Genomic DNA, 16,824 nt, shown 5'->3' on the forward strand with positions numbered 1-16,824 from the left:
CGGCTCCGGCGCGTCTGCTGAGACTGTGACGTCACGCCTGTGGAATGCGCCGACCGGCGCAGCGTCGGAGAGGAGCGCGCGCGCCGGCGAGTTGGCCGGCGGCGGCGGCGAGGGCGACGCAGATGCGCCTCTCGTGACGTCAAGCGGCTGTCGCGCATGCGCAATATGGTCGGCGCAGAGGGCACGCGAAGCTCCTTCCAACCCGCGTAGTGTAGCTTACGCTACAAAATACAGACACTTATGACGTCGGTTTTAAGATAGCAAGTTTCTTTTTCTTGTTTCACGTACAGATGGTTGTGCCTGGCCGAGACGGGACCTGGCAACGAGGTTCAGTCTCTAGAATGTGCGACGCGGAGTACTGCAAAGAATTTCGTGCTAACCTGGACGACAGTCCACGAGAGAGTGATTTTCTTTTTACTTCACCTCAATATGACTGCCGGAGTGCATGCACTGCGCGTCTTTTTGCGGATGACTGTGTGACTTACAGATCAGTGCGAAACAGCAATAAATCCGGGCTTCTAGACAAGCGGATATGTTGCAGTAAGAGTTGTCAGGCTATAGTTCGAGGGTGCCTATAATACGACTGCATTATGTAGAGTACAGGTCATCGAGTGTTCATGCCGCGTACTGGACCTCAAAAGCGAACCGATCATTTACAATATAATTTTAAAAATTCGCGCTTCTGCGCCTCGCGGCGACCTGCAGTGCCGAGCTTTCGCCCGCATCCGCGCGCAACGCGTCATGCGCGCTCTTTACGTCACCAGCGAAAGGCTGCCATTGGTTCGCCGTGACGCCTCTTTCTGACATCACGCAGCTCACATGGCGGCGGTCCTCCCCCAGGTTTAACCAGAGCTAAACCACGGCCAATTTTTTTAGCACTGAACCCTTAGGACCTCATTCCCCTTCTCACCCTTTTTTTTTGTTTAAGTTGCATTTTTTAGTTGATGTGTACTGCTATTCACGTATCATGCTGAAAAAGTCAATTTTATACTATATTGTGCAAATGATACGCACTGAAGTCTTGTGCGTTTTGAGCACAATATATGCGAAGCATACTACTTTAGCTACCACTTCAGCCCTTCACCGTGGTTATGCGCCTCCAAATCACGTGATACATGACGTCACACCACGTGACACGATGACGTCACGACAGTAGAGAAACGGGGCCCCACCTCGCGCCGTCGCTGTGGTTGTGCGCCTCCAAATCACGTGATACATGACGTCACACCACGTGACACGATGACGTCACGACAGTGGAGAAACCGGGGACCACCTCGCGCCGTCGCTGTGGTTGTACGCCTCCAAATCACGTGATACATGACGTCACACCACGTGACACGATGACGTCACGACAATGGAGAAACGGGGGCCCACCTCGCGCCGTCGCTGTGGTTGTGCGCCTCCAAATCACGTGATACATGACGTCACGACAGTGGAGAAACCGGGACCCACCTCGCGCCGTCGCTGTGGTTGTGCGCCTCCAAATCACGTGATACATGACGTCACACCACGTGACACGATGACGTCACGACAATGGAGAAACGGGGGCCCACCTCGCGCCGTCGCTGTGGTTGTGCGCCTCCAAATTACGCGACACGATGATGCTTCGCATTCTCCAGGCTTAACCAAGTTAAGCCTCAGCCATTTTTTTTCCTATCTCCTGGTACACACTGTTCAACGTTTTATTTTTTATTCCCACATTTTTTATGACTTGCTACGTTTTTGTTCATTTATCTTGTTTTGTTATGCCTCCCCCCCCCCTCCCCCCACATTGTAATGCCTGATGGCGCTGCAGGATCTTACACAAATTAAATAAACTGCAGCTCGTGGACAGCTTTGAATGGCGACGACAGTGCAAAGGAAAAGGGAAGTAACGGAGGCACAATGCGAAAGAAGAAATACTCTGCACTGCACAGTGCAACTTCGTCCAGCGCAAAGCGGCATTCCCCGTCAAGTGCCCAAGGGCGTCGTGAAGATATGACTGCGCTCTAATGTCGGAGACGCCACTGCACAAGATGTTCTTACCATCTCCGTTCTCGCCAGCTGGTTGCCAAGGGGATCTTGCTGTCGCTTTGCTGCGTCTGCGTCACTGGCTGCGCTTCTCGCTTCCGAGCGTTGCTCTTCCGCCACGAAGACGTTGCGGCGTTGTTCTGCAGACCAGCAGTTTATGGCACCCCCGGTCTGACCTCACCACCGAAGCAGCCGTGGTACTGGCACAAGATTACCGGTAGTAGGGCGACGGAAGCCCTGCGGAAGCGGTGAGGCACGAAACGCCGAAATTCAGCCGCGTCACGTAAAATGACTTTAAAGTGTCTTAGTAAAAGGCGCAGCAGCGCCGCCGCGCGGCGGCTCAGGACTTCGACGCTGTAGTGGGGCTCATTCAGACGTCAGGCAACTACCATGGCCGCGGCCAATAAGCCGCTTAGCTTCGTCGGGTCAGGAAGCTCCGCCTCCGGAAGTGGGGCCGGCGGAGGAGCGCCGACCTTCCAGCGTTCCAGCGTGCAAGAAGCGACGAGAGAAGAGGGAAAAGCGCGAAGACGCTGAAATTAAAATTCTGACTAAAGATAACTCAGCTTCTACAAAGCGGATTAAGACAAAAATTCTTGTTGGACAATATTCCTGAAGCGGGGTACTTTAACATCCCAGGCATACTGCAACTTCATTAGAGCCCCTTTCAGAGAGCAAAAAGTTTTGCTAGCGAGCGCACCACACAGGTGCGACCACGAGGCAGAAATGGTCACCTATAGTGTTCATTACCCTGAGGACCACCGGAAGAAAAACAGGGGGAAAAAATTAAAAGAAAGGGAAAGGTGGAGCGCCTAAGCTCGCCCGCTCCAGCAAATGAATGGTCTTGGATAATTCGATTGTCTTCCAGGCCGTCCAACTAATTCACGCCTTCGCAAAAGACTGCGACGCGCAGCGAACGGCCGCTGCCTTCGTCCCGACGGCGCAAATTAATTACAGCCGGAGCCGAGCAAGCGCGCACAATCTCGGGGAACTTCGGCAAAACGGTGCTCAACTCCCGCTTCCCGTTCTCCACTTCCTCCGGTGACGCGTGAAAAGTTTTGCGAGCGCCAAAAGAAAAGACGGCGCAACAACCGACACGAGAAGCAACAATTACAACGGTCCGCGCACGTTCGGGCCCGTTCGAGCGCGAGCCATGATGAGACTACGGCGAGCGGCAAACGCGGTTGCCCGAAGAGCCATTACCGCGAGTCTGCTCGCGTCCGTTTCGATTAAAAGAGAAGAGGAACCGTGGCTCGCAGATCGTTAAGCTTATCAGCGCGCGCGATACTTCCCTAACTGCGACCACCGCAAACGAGAGCTTCGAGAACGAAAATAAAGGGTGACAAATTAAAGCGGGAGTGGGCGCCGCACCGGCAGGGGCTCCAAATTCACGATGCGCATGCGCAGTATGACTTGGCCACGCCTAAGGTGTTCGACTGTTGAGAACGAGGCTGCGAGATCGAATCCTGGCCGCAGCTAACGCATTTCGACGGAGGAGCACAGCAGAAGACGCACGCGTGTGCTAGCTGCGTCGGTCCACGTTAGCGGTCCACAGGTGGTAGGATAGAGACACGTTTGGCATACCCTGTTACCGTTGTCGCCACCGAAGTACCGAGAGCTCGTCCACCGCCGGTGTGCACACGTTGATTGGTACTGATGCGGCAGGCGTGTGTGCAGCTGCCGGGTACGCGGCGCCGTCTGACGCGATCTGCGCACGCGCACTTGCGGCGCGTGGGCTCCGGATACTCAGGTGACGGCAATGGTAACACGGTATACGGCATGCTAAATGTGTCAATCCGGAGTACTCTACTGCGGTGCCCCTTTCTCTCTCCCATCTTTCCCTCGCTCCTTTCCTGGCGCGGTTCGGGTGACCACCGGTGGCGAGGCCGTTACTGCGCATTTCCTTTCGCTGCGGCCGGGCGGATGCAGGAAGACAGGTGAGACGCGCAGGTGGAAACGCCCCACAGGAAACGAGCCAGCGGGTAGACAAAGGGGGACGTAAATAGAAAGCAAGTGCAGCGGTCATGGCGTCAAGTAAACCATGCCAAGAGGTATACGTTACGCGCACCGCAATTGAGGAGATATACTACAGCGCCGAAGACACTGCGTAGCTTATTCCTACAGCATTGTTTTTCTTTTTAAGTGTTGGCTATAGAGTAGGGACCAACACTGATCGAGAGCTTTCTTCGTGGATGTCCGGTACAGTTTCCTGTACTAGTCACGTGGTATGCCACAGCTTTCGTGCACGCCCTTCCCGTTCTAAGCTTGCGGGCCGGGTTATAAAGTTGCCGGGCCTCCAACACGCTTGCGGTACTTACAGGCTCGTCATTCAACGTGCGGCAAGATAAACGAGGTATAGACTACTTTTATGATCCTCAACACCCGTCCTACAGTCTCTGTAATAGATGCTGCTCCGGAGACCCTTCAAGAGCTCAGCGTTCAGAATGCCCGTAAAAAATACAGGAGAGGCAGGACAGACAGTTTCTTTTTGTTTTTACTTCCTCTAAACTGGATGCATTAGAACGCCCCAATCGCCGACGGCTCGGAACCGCCTGGCAGTCAGGCTAGTATTAATAAATCAATACAAGCAAAACCTCACGCGCATACAGGATCATTTCGAAACCATGGGAAAATACAGCTCGAAAAAAAAAAAAACATCAACGCAGGCTGCGGATTGTAAACATCTACGAGTCAAAGAACGAAGGACGAGAAGGCACGCGCCAGCGAGGACGTCGTTTATGAGAGCGCGACTGGTCACCGCTGACTCACTGCATCGGCGCTTCGGAACGACGCACGCAGACGCGGCTGCGGTAAAGCCCCCCCGCGGCAAAAGGAGCAGGAGGCGGATGGGGCCGGGAGGCGTGGAGGCCGGGTGAACCGCGGGAGCGACGAACGAAAACGCCGCCGGGGGTCGCGAGGCTGGACGAGCACAGAGAAGCGCCGGCAGGTTCGCGGCGGAACGCATCTCGCCACCCGCTTGTGTCACCGCTGCCGCAGTTTCCGCGCGGCCTGCCGCCACTTCTTCGCCCGAGATCATTTCAACTGGCGGCGCTGTATTTATTTGACGCACTGCGCTGTATACACTCAAAATGTCGCCATCAGTGCTACTCTGAGGCGAGAACTCACCCTTCTTATGAAATACCTGCGGCACGATGCGCAAACCACCGGAGATAAAACACCGGTCTTGAGATAAGCAAAACTCCTGCCAGTGACGCTGCGCTCCGAACATGACAATAAAACGAGCCGAGGCGACGCGACGACGTTAAAGAGCTTCTCACGTTGGGGGCCGCCGACACAAGACAATGGACACATGCATCAAATGGACTGATGATGGAAATGTGCAAGCTTCCCGCGCGCTTGGGGAATGATGAAAATAACATCATAAGGCTCCTTCCTTTGCCCGTACTTGAAAAAGCGGAGGGCGCGCCCACTCAACTGCAGTTCGATGAAGCTGCGAACAAAAAAATTGGCTGAGGTTCAGCTCTGGTTAAACCTGAAGGATTGCGAAAGCAACATCTGCTCGTAGCCATATATTGTTGGTGAGCTACACCGCCCACAGCCTCGCTGTTTCCCGTGCTCTAGCACGACCATACTGCGCATGCGCGAGGAGCAAGTGACGTCACTTCGCACAGCTGGCGTGCCGGCTGCCCCGGCACGCTAGCTGTGCGCCGCTACTGCGCATCGGAGAGGAGAGAGAGGGGCGATGGAGAGCGTGCGGCAGCGGCGGCGGCCCTGGAACTCTAGCTATGCGCCGTAAAGGCTCCCAAAGCATCGCCGGGTGGCGCTGCTGCGCCTGATGTGCAGCGCCATCTATGGGAGAAAAGTAAAAACTGGGGCGCTGCTCGCTGCTCGCGCTGCTTTCACCACGCTTCTTTGCACGCGCGCTTCCTTGCACGTGCGCGCGCCCGCGCTGTCGTGATGTGTCGCCTGCATGAGCCACAATAAGATCGTTCAGACTGAAGCGCAGTACTGCAATGCAAACTTAATTAAAGGGGGGAAACTGATTAGTCGCGTCTACTGTGTGGAGCAGACGGTCGACGATGAGGAGGCCCCTTTGACTGTAAAATAAGTTTCTCGAGTGAGTATTAACGTCGTACTGTATGACATGTAACTAGAGGTAAGTCCACGGTATAATTATATGCTCGAAATATGCGAAGTACTATCAGCTGTGAGAAATAAAGCGAGACACTTGTTGATCGTAGTTGTCAGTTGTTGCATGCGATGCGCAGGGCGATCCACTTACGTGCGAGTCGAAAGGACATGCGACCAGGCAACAGTTCGTCAAGATTCTACTCCACCTTGGGGGAACCCCCTAAACATTTGACCACCATTGTTCACACTTGCAAGTGCGACCTGCGGGTCGCCTTCTTGCTTGAAACGAAAACTCTCCGGAATAACATTGCTTGCGCGCTTTCGAGAATTTCGTCTGCTTTGACTGCGTCTCCTGCACTCGCGCTCGGTGCGATTCTCAATGCACTACGGAGACCAGGAGGATGTCGTGACGGTATTGATGTGCACCGCAGTCGTATAAGCGTCATGATGACAGCGACAGCGGCGCGCTTTTTAGGGCCGGCCTGCCGACCTGTTTGCCTGCCGCCGCCGTCAGAAAAATACGCTAATATTGTTTGTTCGCGTTCATACCAAACCCTGGAGTAGAGAAACGTCAAAAATGAATCATTTTTGAGGATCGTTGGCCAATACCGAGCTGCTGGTAGAAGCGATAACTGCGATACAAGCATATTTCTTTTCCAAAGCCGCTTTGCTAATGCCCAGTGCTGCTCGCCTGTTGTCACCTGGCTCCGCAGTTAAAGGCATCACGGAAATCGGTCACGTCTTTGTTTTATTATGTGACGGTGAACATAGTAAAACGGTGACGCGAGTAGCACCTTTATTACAGCGCTGGCCAGTTCCGAAGTGCCCTCAGCTACAGCATCGGTGCGAAATGATTAGGCTTAGCGACGACTACGGCAGCGAGGGAGCAGCGCAGCTCGTCGCCCGGCGTGGCCGCGGGCGACGTCGTTGCCGAAAGCTCTACTGTCCGCGGACGGCGTCATTGCCAAAAGCTCCACTGTCTCGCCGATTAGTTCAGCGGCTTGCGACTCCCAGTCGCAAGGCTGGAAAATCGAGCAGCGAGCGACTTGCCTGCGCGTCGTCTGTCACTTTTTTCGTGCATGGTAGGGACACTCACTGGCTCTCCGAAGAGCGCGGCCGCATACTCGCGTGTTCGCGGTAAGAGTGGATCACCGTGTACATACGCTTTGGTTTTTACATTACGGCCTTCGTACTACCTCCTTTTTGCTTCGCCGAGACCGCGTCTGTCAGCGCGAAGATTGCGCCTCGCGCGACTCTCCCGTCGCACGTGCACACAAAGCTAGCAGGGCGTCTGCTACGGCGCCGCCCCGAGTTTCCGCTGCTCGCCGCTGCGGCGCTGGCGTCGCGCTCCCAAACTTGAGCTTGGGTTCCCTAATGCGCAGTACTGCGCATGCGCAACTGGCGAGCGCGGCGCGCCGTGTGACGTCACTGCTCCTCGCGCAAGCGCAGTATGACCTTTTCTCGGCTCCGCGAAATGGCTCGGCGACTAGCGTAGTGTTGCTTTCGCAACGAAAGGGTGAATGCCAAAGGCTTGACCCGGACTCTCCCATCCACACTTATTCGTTGAAGAAACCGGGCCACAAAGTGGGCGAAAGAAAGAATCGCCGATAAGCATGCCACAGCTACGGCTACTCTCTGTAGACGTACCAGTCGCACCAGAAGAAATGGGAACAGCGCCCTCAGACAGCAACGGTTCAGACGCGCGACCGTGTGGAGCTTAGCAGGCATCACGCATCTATGTGGGAGCGAGCCACATTTGGATGCCAACACAGTCCAGCTTTAAATTTCATATTTAAAACTGCGCGAACAAAACAAGGACCGAGCAAGAACACAGTAACACACACAAGCGCAGACTTCCAACTTTTATTCGAAAAGATTGCCGCAGTCTTTTTATACCCTCTGTGGATACCATCAACACACCCCCATACCATCCGTAACATTTCAAATGTTACGGATGGTATGGGGTGTGTTGATGGTATCCACAGAGGGTATAAAAAGACTGCGGCAATCTTTTCGAATAAAAGTTGGAAGTCTGCGCTTGTGTGTGTTACTGTGTTCTTGCTCGGTCTTTGTTTTGTTCGCGCAGTTTTAAATATGAACGATTCAGACCAACCAGCCCGCCAGAAGATACTTTTGATCTAAATTTCAATTACCTCCGACGCCAGCGAAATCAGATCACGGAATCGTATTGCGTTTACCTGTGATAGCATTCGCAAAGGTACATGACAGCTACTTTTACAAGCGAAGCCAAGCGTCACGCCCTCGAGAAATATTCAGATAGGGAAATTTCAACAAGCAGCAAGGAACAGCAAAGGTGGGAATGTGTAAGTGACGGCACGAACAGACAACCAATTATGCAAGCATAATTGTTTTCGACGCACTTTCCTCTGACGCAGGGGAAGACGTTGAGATGAGCTTCGAAAACTCAGGCCAACGGGTGTGCCCCCTTTTCTTGCACATGAAATATCCACTTTCTGCAGCGATAACCCATCCGCTCTGCATCAGGTGAGCCTTCGGCCACATTTCTTACCATGACAACACTGCTTCAACATCGCGACGACACGCCCCACCTCATGTAAGTAACTGAGCCGCTGTCTCAAAACGAAAGAGAGCGCGTGGTTCAGGGGTGGACCCGCAGTGGCTCCGAAGCGCGTACTTACAAGCGGAGAAACGCGGCATCCGCACGCAGGAATTTCCACTGCACGACAGCCCTGAAGCCGCGGGAAACGACTGCGCACGGCTGACCCTGCCCCACTACCTACGAGCGACGCGACAACAAACGCCGTCTACGAGCACACAGTGAAACGGAGGAGGGAGAGGGAAAAAAAAGGCGGTCGGTGGGTCGGTCGCGCGACGTTCGTGGCCGTCGCGTGACCGCAGCGGTGGCCGTCAAGGCGAACAGAGTTTGATCGGGGCATGGCCGCGAGGTCGCGGTCCACACTCCTTCGCCGAGCGCGAATCGTCGACGTCGACGACGCCCATGGAGGAAGGTACGCGGACGACCCCTAATGAGGCCTAAACGCAGACCCAGAGGAGGCCGGAGCAAGAGCCACCGTTGGCCGCCACCGACAATTAGCCGGACAGCTAGCTCCCCGCATTACGGCCCGGCAAACGTGAGGGCCTCCGGCGCCTGGCCCGTGGCGACGGCAGGGGTCGACCGCGACGCGGGCGCCGCTGCTCACGCCGAGCAGCGCATGACTGCACTCTGTCGGAGGAGTCCGCCGAACATACCCCGTGGTCCCACTTCTGCGAGCAAAGACGAGACCACACCAGCGGCGACTGCAGGGATGACTCGACAGTGCATCCACAGAACGCTTTTTGTAGCGCGGCGAAAATCGGTCACTGCTTTTCCTTTTTTTTTGCCACCAGGAAGACACTGTCGCGAACCAACCCCTCGAGGCGGCAGCTGCCACGGCGATGCCACGCAGCAGCAGTGGGCGGACGCACAGCGCAGCGGACAGATGATGGCAGTGCTCGCGGCGCAAACTGCCGGGAGGGAGGTCGCCGGCACCGCGCCGTGTCAGGGCTTCCTCGCTTTCGAGCACGAGGTAAACAAAACTACGAAATGTCCCGCGGGACAGCGCTGCAGGCGTCTAGCGTTGACGAGCCAACTGGTTTTCAGGAAAGCGGGGTGCGTCTGTCGAAATGCCGGGAGAAACTGTGGCCGGAACATGTGTTGCGTCTGCGACCTGAGCTCTGGCAGGCGCGGCAGCTGCGTCAGCGCGCTGTAAATGTGCGCGTGTCCGAACACGAAAGCGCGGCAGAACCGAGCTCGGCAGCGGAACGTCCCGACCTGTTGAACCACCTAGCTGAGGAACATGAAATGCGAGATGATAGTCAGTTTGTTCTCTGAAGTGGGGCAGTTTCGACGTTACGCGCAGATTTGCTCATTTCCACAAGGATCACAGTGTCATAGCTGCTGACATGTAATCGTGCATGCGAGTATTTTGAAGCCTACCGTCAGCACGCCTACAAGCACCGACTACTTTCGAGTCAGCTCTTTACAAGCAGTTGTGCTTAAGGCTCAGCGACAGTGAACCATGTGAAATGAAGTGGCAGTAATAACAGGTCTTACCTATAGCTCCAATAAAACAAGCAGGGCGAGAAAAAAAGGTAAGGAAGGATTGTGGGTTGTAACAGAAAAAAAAAAAAATGAAAGAAACCCTTCCACCACCTAGTTCGAGGCTAACAGACCGTCGCCATACTGAGTACAGTAGCTAAATCCATAAAACGGTAGCTTCAAGTAATGGTTAGCCGCTAAACAAAGTACAACTTAAATGAGGTTGATGACCAAAAAAGATTCCGAGAATTACCGATTCCTCCAAGAATTAACACGAAGCAGAAAAATAATGAACAATATACAGCTGCACGCAAGCATTTGGCTCCTGAGGACAGAAGCCTGGAGCTTTCAGGAACACACCTCCATCCAAAAACGACTTGAACAAGAACTGAGCATAAAGGGCCACCGCAACGTTTTAACAGATGACGCGTGGCGGAGGGTTTTTTTTTTGGCTGCACTTACCCACAGTTATGAAAAACTGACCTCCTTAATTCCCAGGATGAGTGTGAATTTCTCTCAACAGATGAACAAATAGGAAGACAACGCGCGCTAATCGTCTGCAGAAAAAAAAAAAAGGCCCAACCAAGTCCACTGTGGAGAGCCAAGATTCCTGGCATTACGACAGTTTCGGGAACGCATAACGAAAAGCGCGACACGCCTTGTGTTGACCCATTTTGTCCAGAAACAGCAGAGCATTCTTACCGCTTGTCAACGGCTATCATGACAGCATTTTATAACGAAAGCAAAGAGGACAAATGCGTCCCAAGTGATAGACGGCGGCTTTCTAAAACCAGAAGCACGACTGAATTCTAAATATGCGTGAAGCATTTGCATCTCCACCGACGCGTACAGCTAGCTTAAGAGTTGATAAGGAGAATAGCATCTTCCTCTTTTTGCATTGGCCCACAGGGAGCTAAGGGCGAAAGACAATAAATACGAGGAAGAGCAAACGCGTTCTCATGCGGGAGGCTCGTTCCACATGCCGCCTACTGCGGACTCCTGAGAGCGCAAGAAGCTCGCGCAATAAAAAAAAAGGGGGGGGGGGGAGGAGGAGGGGGGGGGAGGAGGAGGGGGGGGGGGGGGGAGGGAGGACGAGGTTATACAGATAAATGGAGGCTCCCGAGCGGGCGAGCGCGGCCCTCAAACCATCCGATATATTCCTCCAGCAAACAGGCGGGGCAAATTCTTGTGTTTACGCAAGAGCACGTATATCCCGCGTTTAAACCGGCCTCTGAATTATACATTTAGATGGCAGCGCACTCACGAACGAACGAGAGCGACCAGAGGGGCAGTTACGCAAAGGACGACGCGTTCGATTTATTTCCAGTGCCCGCTCGCGCCGATATATATTCTCTCCCGCTGCGCAAGGCGGGAAAAAGGAAACGGCGTCACCGATCTATTTGCACGGTCTTCCACTCGGAGAAACGCCGTCCGTTTCATGTCGAAATATCCGAAGAACGAAGAAAAAAAAGAAAGAAAGATTACAGGTGCGAAGAAAAATAAAAGGCAGTAAAGGAACACGGAGCCGAGTTTCTTAAAAAAAACACTCCCTCTTCCTCCCGAGCGCACACGGGGACAGTTCGCCCGATATGCTTCCTACAGCCCGTTCGCGAGGGGGCGTCGTTCTGACGAGCCGCTTCAAAAAACGCGTGCAAAAGCGCCCGTCGGCAACAGCGGCAGCACGAAAGGAGCGCGGCAGAGGAGGACGAAGATGATTTCGTCCACGGTGGTGGTGGGGGCGCGCGGCACGCCAGGCATTTCGTTCTGTCAGCAATCCCGGCGCCTGCACGCGCCTCCTCCTTACGCAGCGTGTCCCGAACGGTGGCGCTTTTCGTTTTCTTTCTTTACTTCTTCGCCGCGGGAGAAGAAAGAGCCTCGTGCACTCGAAAATCATGCACAGACAAGAGGACCGCAACCGAAGGGTGGAGCTGTCTTACCCAGCAATCGTCAGCGCAATGCGCACATTCTCTTTGCTCCTCTTTTAAATGTCTTGCCGCAAGCTACGCCTATACTTAAATGCCTCCAACGAAGACGCGGCGTGGGAAGAAGCCTGATGCGCGTTCATTTCGCTGACCGCGAGACGCATTATGCAGACGCACTGTATACCTCATTCCGTAAGCTACTAGAGGAACACCACTCAAGTGGAATGGCTATGAAGACCGTTTCACGGCTCCCTACAATTCCAGAAAAGAGAAGCCGGGGGCTAAGAAACAAGATGACGGTAAAAGTAATAGCATAAATTATTGGCAACAAGCATACCTTGCTGACAACGAAGCAGTCGGTACCTTTAAGCTGGCAAGGCTAACAATAAATAAATAAATAAATAAATAAATAAATAAATAAATAAATAAATAAATAAATAAAACTGGAGACGTTTAGACTCAGAGTATCAGTGCTTGAATGCTTAAAACGCTGGAATATTCTTGGTCACGAGGATCATTTTTCCTAAGCATATAACGCAAAATGCGTGCTTCTTACAACTAAGTCCCGGCAGAACGCACAAAGTACGCAGACACCACAGCTACGCATCTTCACATGGTCAGCGAAACAAATCTAATTCTTGTGAAAAATGTACGCATGGACGACAGGCCCTCGTCCTTCAGTCTGTTCGATTTCGGTTTCCGCATTTCATAATCCGAAATAAACAAATGATTATTCTATAAAGGCGCCGAAATATCGATACCGAAGATCGACGTGAATGTCGCCGTGGAAGTATATAAGCAAGCACAGTCACACGTGCAGACTTCAAGGTGGCAACATGCGAGGCACAAACTTCCAAATTCGTTGCAGCGAGACCAAAGGCGTAAATTAATCGCACATCCGCGGTTTAACTTACACCTGCGGGGCTCGCCGCTACCGCACAAACTATACAGAACACACACAGTCGCATAAAATGTAAACGCGAGGATGCATTAAGGGAAGACAGAAGGCGTGCAGTGAATTGGCAAAAAGGGAGGCGACCAGATGAATGAGACGCTGAGCAATTTTTTAAGCAAGTCGGACGGTGCAACACGCACATCGCCACAGAGCAAAGTCATGGGAGGACGCACAATACGCGAAAGGAAAGAAACAGAAGTGAAACTGCCCGAGAAAGACAGGGACTGCGTGAAGAAGGCAATACCGGAATGGCAGCAAAAAAAAAAAGGAAAATAAATGAAACAACAAACCCAGGAAAGCGAGTGCGCGATTTAAAGGCCGTACACGGAGCACTTCGACCACTTTCCGCGCCGTATAGGACAGATAAGAGAACGCAGTGCGTTCCACCCCCCTAGGCACCGCGGCGACGAGACTGCCGGAGCTGAGGGGAAGGATGCCTCGTGTAGCAGTCGGCGCTTGGAAGGCGCAACAAATGCACTACAATACGGAAGCATCGAATGCAGCCAGCACTCGGGAACTGCCTCGTCGAAGCACCAGCGGCGCTAACAAGTTCTGGAAGCGCGGCTCCGAAAGACGCCACTACAAGGACCGTCGGAAGGTAGTCGACAAACAGAACAGGAAAGACGTCGAAACTGCGACGATCTCATTGGGCATGCGAAGTATGCGAGAGCTACGAGTGCAGAAATGCAGTTAATTAGCGACGCATAACGAATGCAACAGTGCCGACACACCGCAACCGTAGATTCGTCAGCGCTGGCGACGCTCGTACACCTTCGGCACCTGACCTTTCCAGACGCTCTGGTTGCTTCCTTTGATGGTAACATCTCCGCCAAGAAATAACCCGGTTGCCGAGGCCCTTCGGGAGCGACCAGTTGCTAAATTGCGCCGAGCTCTTTGTACCCCTCCCAACGGACCTTCCCTCGAGGTCTTCTCACCTGCAGCGCTGTATAAAAGCAATCAAAATGTACCGCCATTTTCAGAAGTTCCGTGGACACGGGGTTTAGACCCGCAGCCCGCAGCGTGGCAGCCCGCAGCCTTCAGCCCGCAGCGTGGCTCGTGCGAGATCCCCAGCGTTCCCAATTCCTACAGAGTGAGGATGACTTTCCTCCTCGCCCCTTAGCACCCAGGGGTGCTAGAACCAGGTGGCTTAATATTAAGTAAAATGACTGTACTCCTACGAGCACGCAAAAAGCGGGTAAAAAGTGACCCGCGACTCTAATGTCTTCACACAAGCGTGCTTTCCCGCGCGCACGTGTGCACTGTGGAGAAGTCCTAGAACGAGGCGGCAAACACGTGCGTCACTTCGCACCACGCGAGCGATAACAGAGTTGAACACCGCCACGAGAAGCGCAAATGCGTGCTCCTACGCCACCCCTCCGGCGAAACTCGTGTATCTCGCGGTTTCTGAAGTTTGGTTGGTTTGGTTTATGGGGTTTAATGTCCCAAAGCGACTAAGGCTATGAGAGACGCCGTAGTGGAGGGCTCCAGAAATTTCGACCACTACGTTTACACACAAACTACGAAGTGACTCAACACAGACGTGATCTGGCTCAGCTGTTCTCACTGTCTATCCAAGCATAACTCCCGAGGAGCACACACGACAAAGACGCACTTCTGGAGGAAATCAGTACCGGCTTTACTGCCAAGGGCGAGGAACGATGCCATGGCGTCGATTACGCTTGGAAAAACCGCTGCCTGCGCATCGCCACATTGCTCGATGGACTGCACATGCCGAGTGCACGTGCAGCAAGTATAAAGCAAGTAAGTGGTAGCGTGTCGCCTTCAAAATCATGCAAAGTCCGTCCCCGAATTACGCGGCAATGGCAGTTCACAAATATTGACGCTAAGTTTTCGTAGCCACCAGGGCGCGAACGTCGGGCTGATGAAAAAGCATTCCTTTCACATTAATTTTTTTTTTTCGCGAAACTTAACGCTTTGGAATTCACATTCCCCGGCCCTTCGTAAGGCGCGTTTTGCAACGCCGGACGGTGGCGCGCGAACGTTCCGCACGATGTGCAACTCTTACAACGCTTCGGTTAACAAGCTAGCGCAGAAGCTATTACCGACGCCGCTAATCGCATAACAGGTTGGTTCCTCGAAAGAGTCGGCACCCATCGAGAACAACGAACGCAGAGCAAAAATTGACGAGCACGAAACGACGCGAATGTAGCTCTGCGCCCACGTCGCTTCGTCCTGGGCGAATTTTTGACCAGACGAGAGGTGCAATACAACACCGCAATATGGATGCTTGACGCCGGCAATTGACGATGCACGCACATGGAGAGAGGAAAGAAACGCACTTACCGCATTTCAAACAATATACGTCGCTCGATAATACTTTCAGCGTAATGTTCCAACATGCCTACCGCTCCTGTCACAGCTTTCCATACAGAAACACACACGCACAAAAAGAGAGATGCCACGTATTTCGCCTCATCTAAGTGAATGTAGGAGATATCGAATTTCCATACAGAAACGGCCACTATTCCTCCACCGGTGATTTTTGCGGGGAGATAGCGATTTTTCGCATATCTACGTGGCGTCACGTGGTGTCCAGCGAAAACGCTGGATGGAATGGAGCCAGACGCACTCCAGCGCACTCGACCGACACCACACTCCGCAACAATGCAGCGATGCACTATACTGCAGCCTTTCCAGTCTACTTCGCTAAACTAAAGCTAAAAACTAAAGCTCGCGAATTAACCTCTTAATGAACAAAGGCTCGAGGCTACTGCCAATGGGCATGGACAAGACGATGACATATGCTTTTTGAAACCGAAGAAAAACTTCTCTAAAACTCTGCAGCGCCAGGAAGTCAGGCGCTTCAATCCGCGCAAGACGAACAGGAAGTACGCTTACGATGCGTCGCCGTGCTTGCGGCGCCCAATTCATGCGCTATTGTATCACAGCATGCCCTTTCTTTCGCTGCGCCGCTCGGTGCTATGAAAAAGGCAGGAAGCGCCCCATTTCGTCACGCTGCAGAGCTTTAGTGAAGTTTATCTTACGCTGTCTTGTCCACGGCTTCGAACTCCCTTGACACTAAGCACCGGAAAGTGTGTAAAAAGATGACTACTGAATTCTAGTTACCTATTTTCCTAAATATGACGGTGTTTAAAGTAAATTACGTCGGCCGCGGCACAGAGCATGTTCCTGAAAGTGTACAACCCCCTATCTTTAGGAATCTCTGGAAGTGTTCGCTGAAACACTCGGAATACGCTCCCGAGCTGCGGCTTTCTGCTGTTGCGCTCCCGGTGTTCAAGAGACCGCAGTATTGCCTCTCTGGTTGCCCAAGAAGTGCTACGGCAGCGCCACCACACGGCTCAGAGACCGCTGCGGTCACGCGTAGAGCGGTATACTGACTTTTTAAAAGGCGCTGTGCCTAGGCAAACAAATGAAAAAAAAAAAATACTGCCCCAAATTCCAAACGACGTGTCGTGTTCGATGACAGTCGAGCGAAGAAATGCGTATCACACGTCGAGGTAGCGCGCTGTCCTGTGCATCCTCCCTCTGTGTCGTCCTGTTGCGCTGCTAAGATCCTGCTGCATCGCTGGTTGCGCACAAAGGACCGTTTGGGGAAATTTACAGAACGAAGTTCGTCAACAATGCCGTTTCGACGGAATACGCGCTGGCCGCCAAACGCTACATCGGTGACGAATCACTCGTCAGTTAGCCCAGTAACGTCGCAGGAAACAGCAATTCTGCAGCCTAGTACAACTCTGCATGGCAATAGAGGCGATAGATTGCCAATAGCCAAGAGCTCACGAAACGCGATGATGCACTACAAATGG

General features: G+C 53.1%; 1 protein-coding gene across 5 annotated transcripts in view; it reads right to left on the bottom strand.

Moving 5' to 3' along the window:
* Positions 1 to 16,824, bottom strand: part of Efa6 (Exchange factor for Arf 6) — a 251,722-nt gene that overhangs the window by 147,582 nt on the left and 87,316 nt on the right. The window contains exons 1-2 of one of the 5 annotated variants that reach the window (XM_089582079.1): positions 3,592 to 3,894; positions 2,026 to 2,247 (exon numbers count right to left, since the gene is read on the bottom strand). The exons of 3 other annotated variants lie outside the window; for them this stretch is intronic. In XM_089582079.1, coding sequence (XP_089438205.1) covers positions 2,026 to 2,028 — 3 coding nt within the window. In that variant the 5' untranslated portion in view covers positions 2,029 to 2,247; positions 3,592 to 3,894. Of the gene's footprint in view, positions 1 to 2,025; positions 2,248 to 3,591; positions 3,895 to 16,824 lie in introns of those variants that run through there. One more of the 5 variants, XM_089582080.1, reaches the window with a different exon arrangement.

The sequence above is a fragment of the Amblyomma mixtum genome, chromosome 3 (genome assembly GCF_055824585.1).
Source record: "Amblyomma mixtum isolate Tamu chromosome 3, ASM5582458v1, whole genome shotgun sequence".
Taxonomy (NCBI): Eukaryota; Metazoa; Arthropoda; class Arachnida; order Ixodida; family Ixodidae; genus Amblyomma; species Amblyomma mixtum.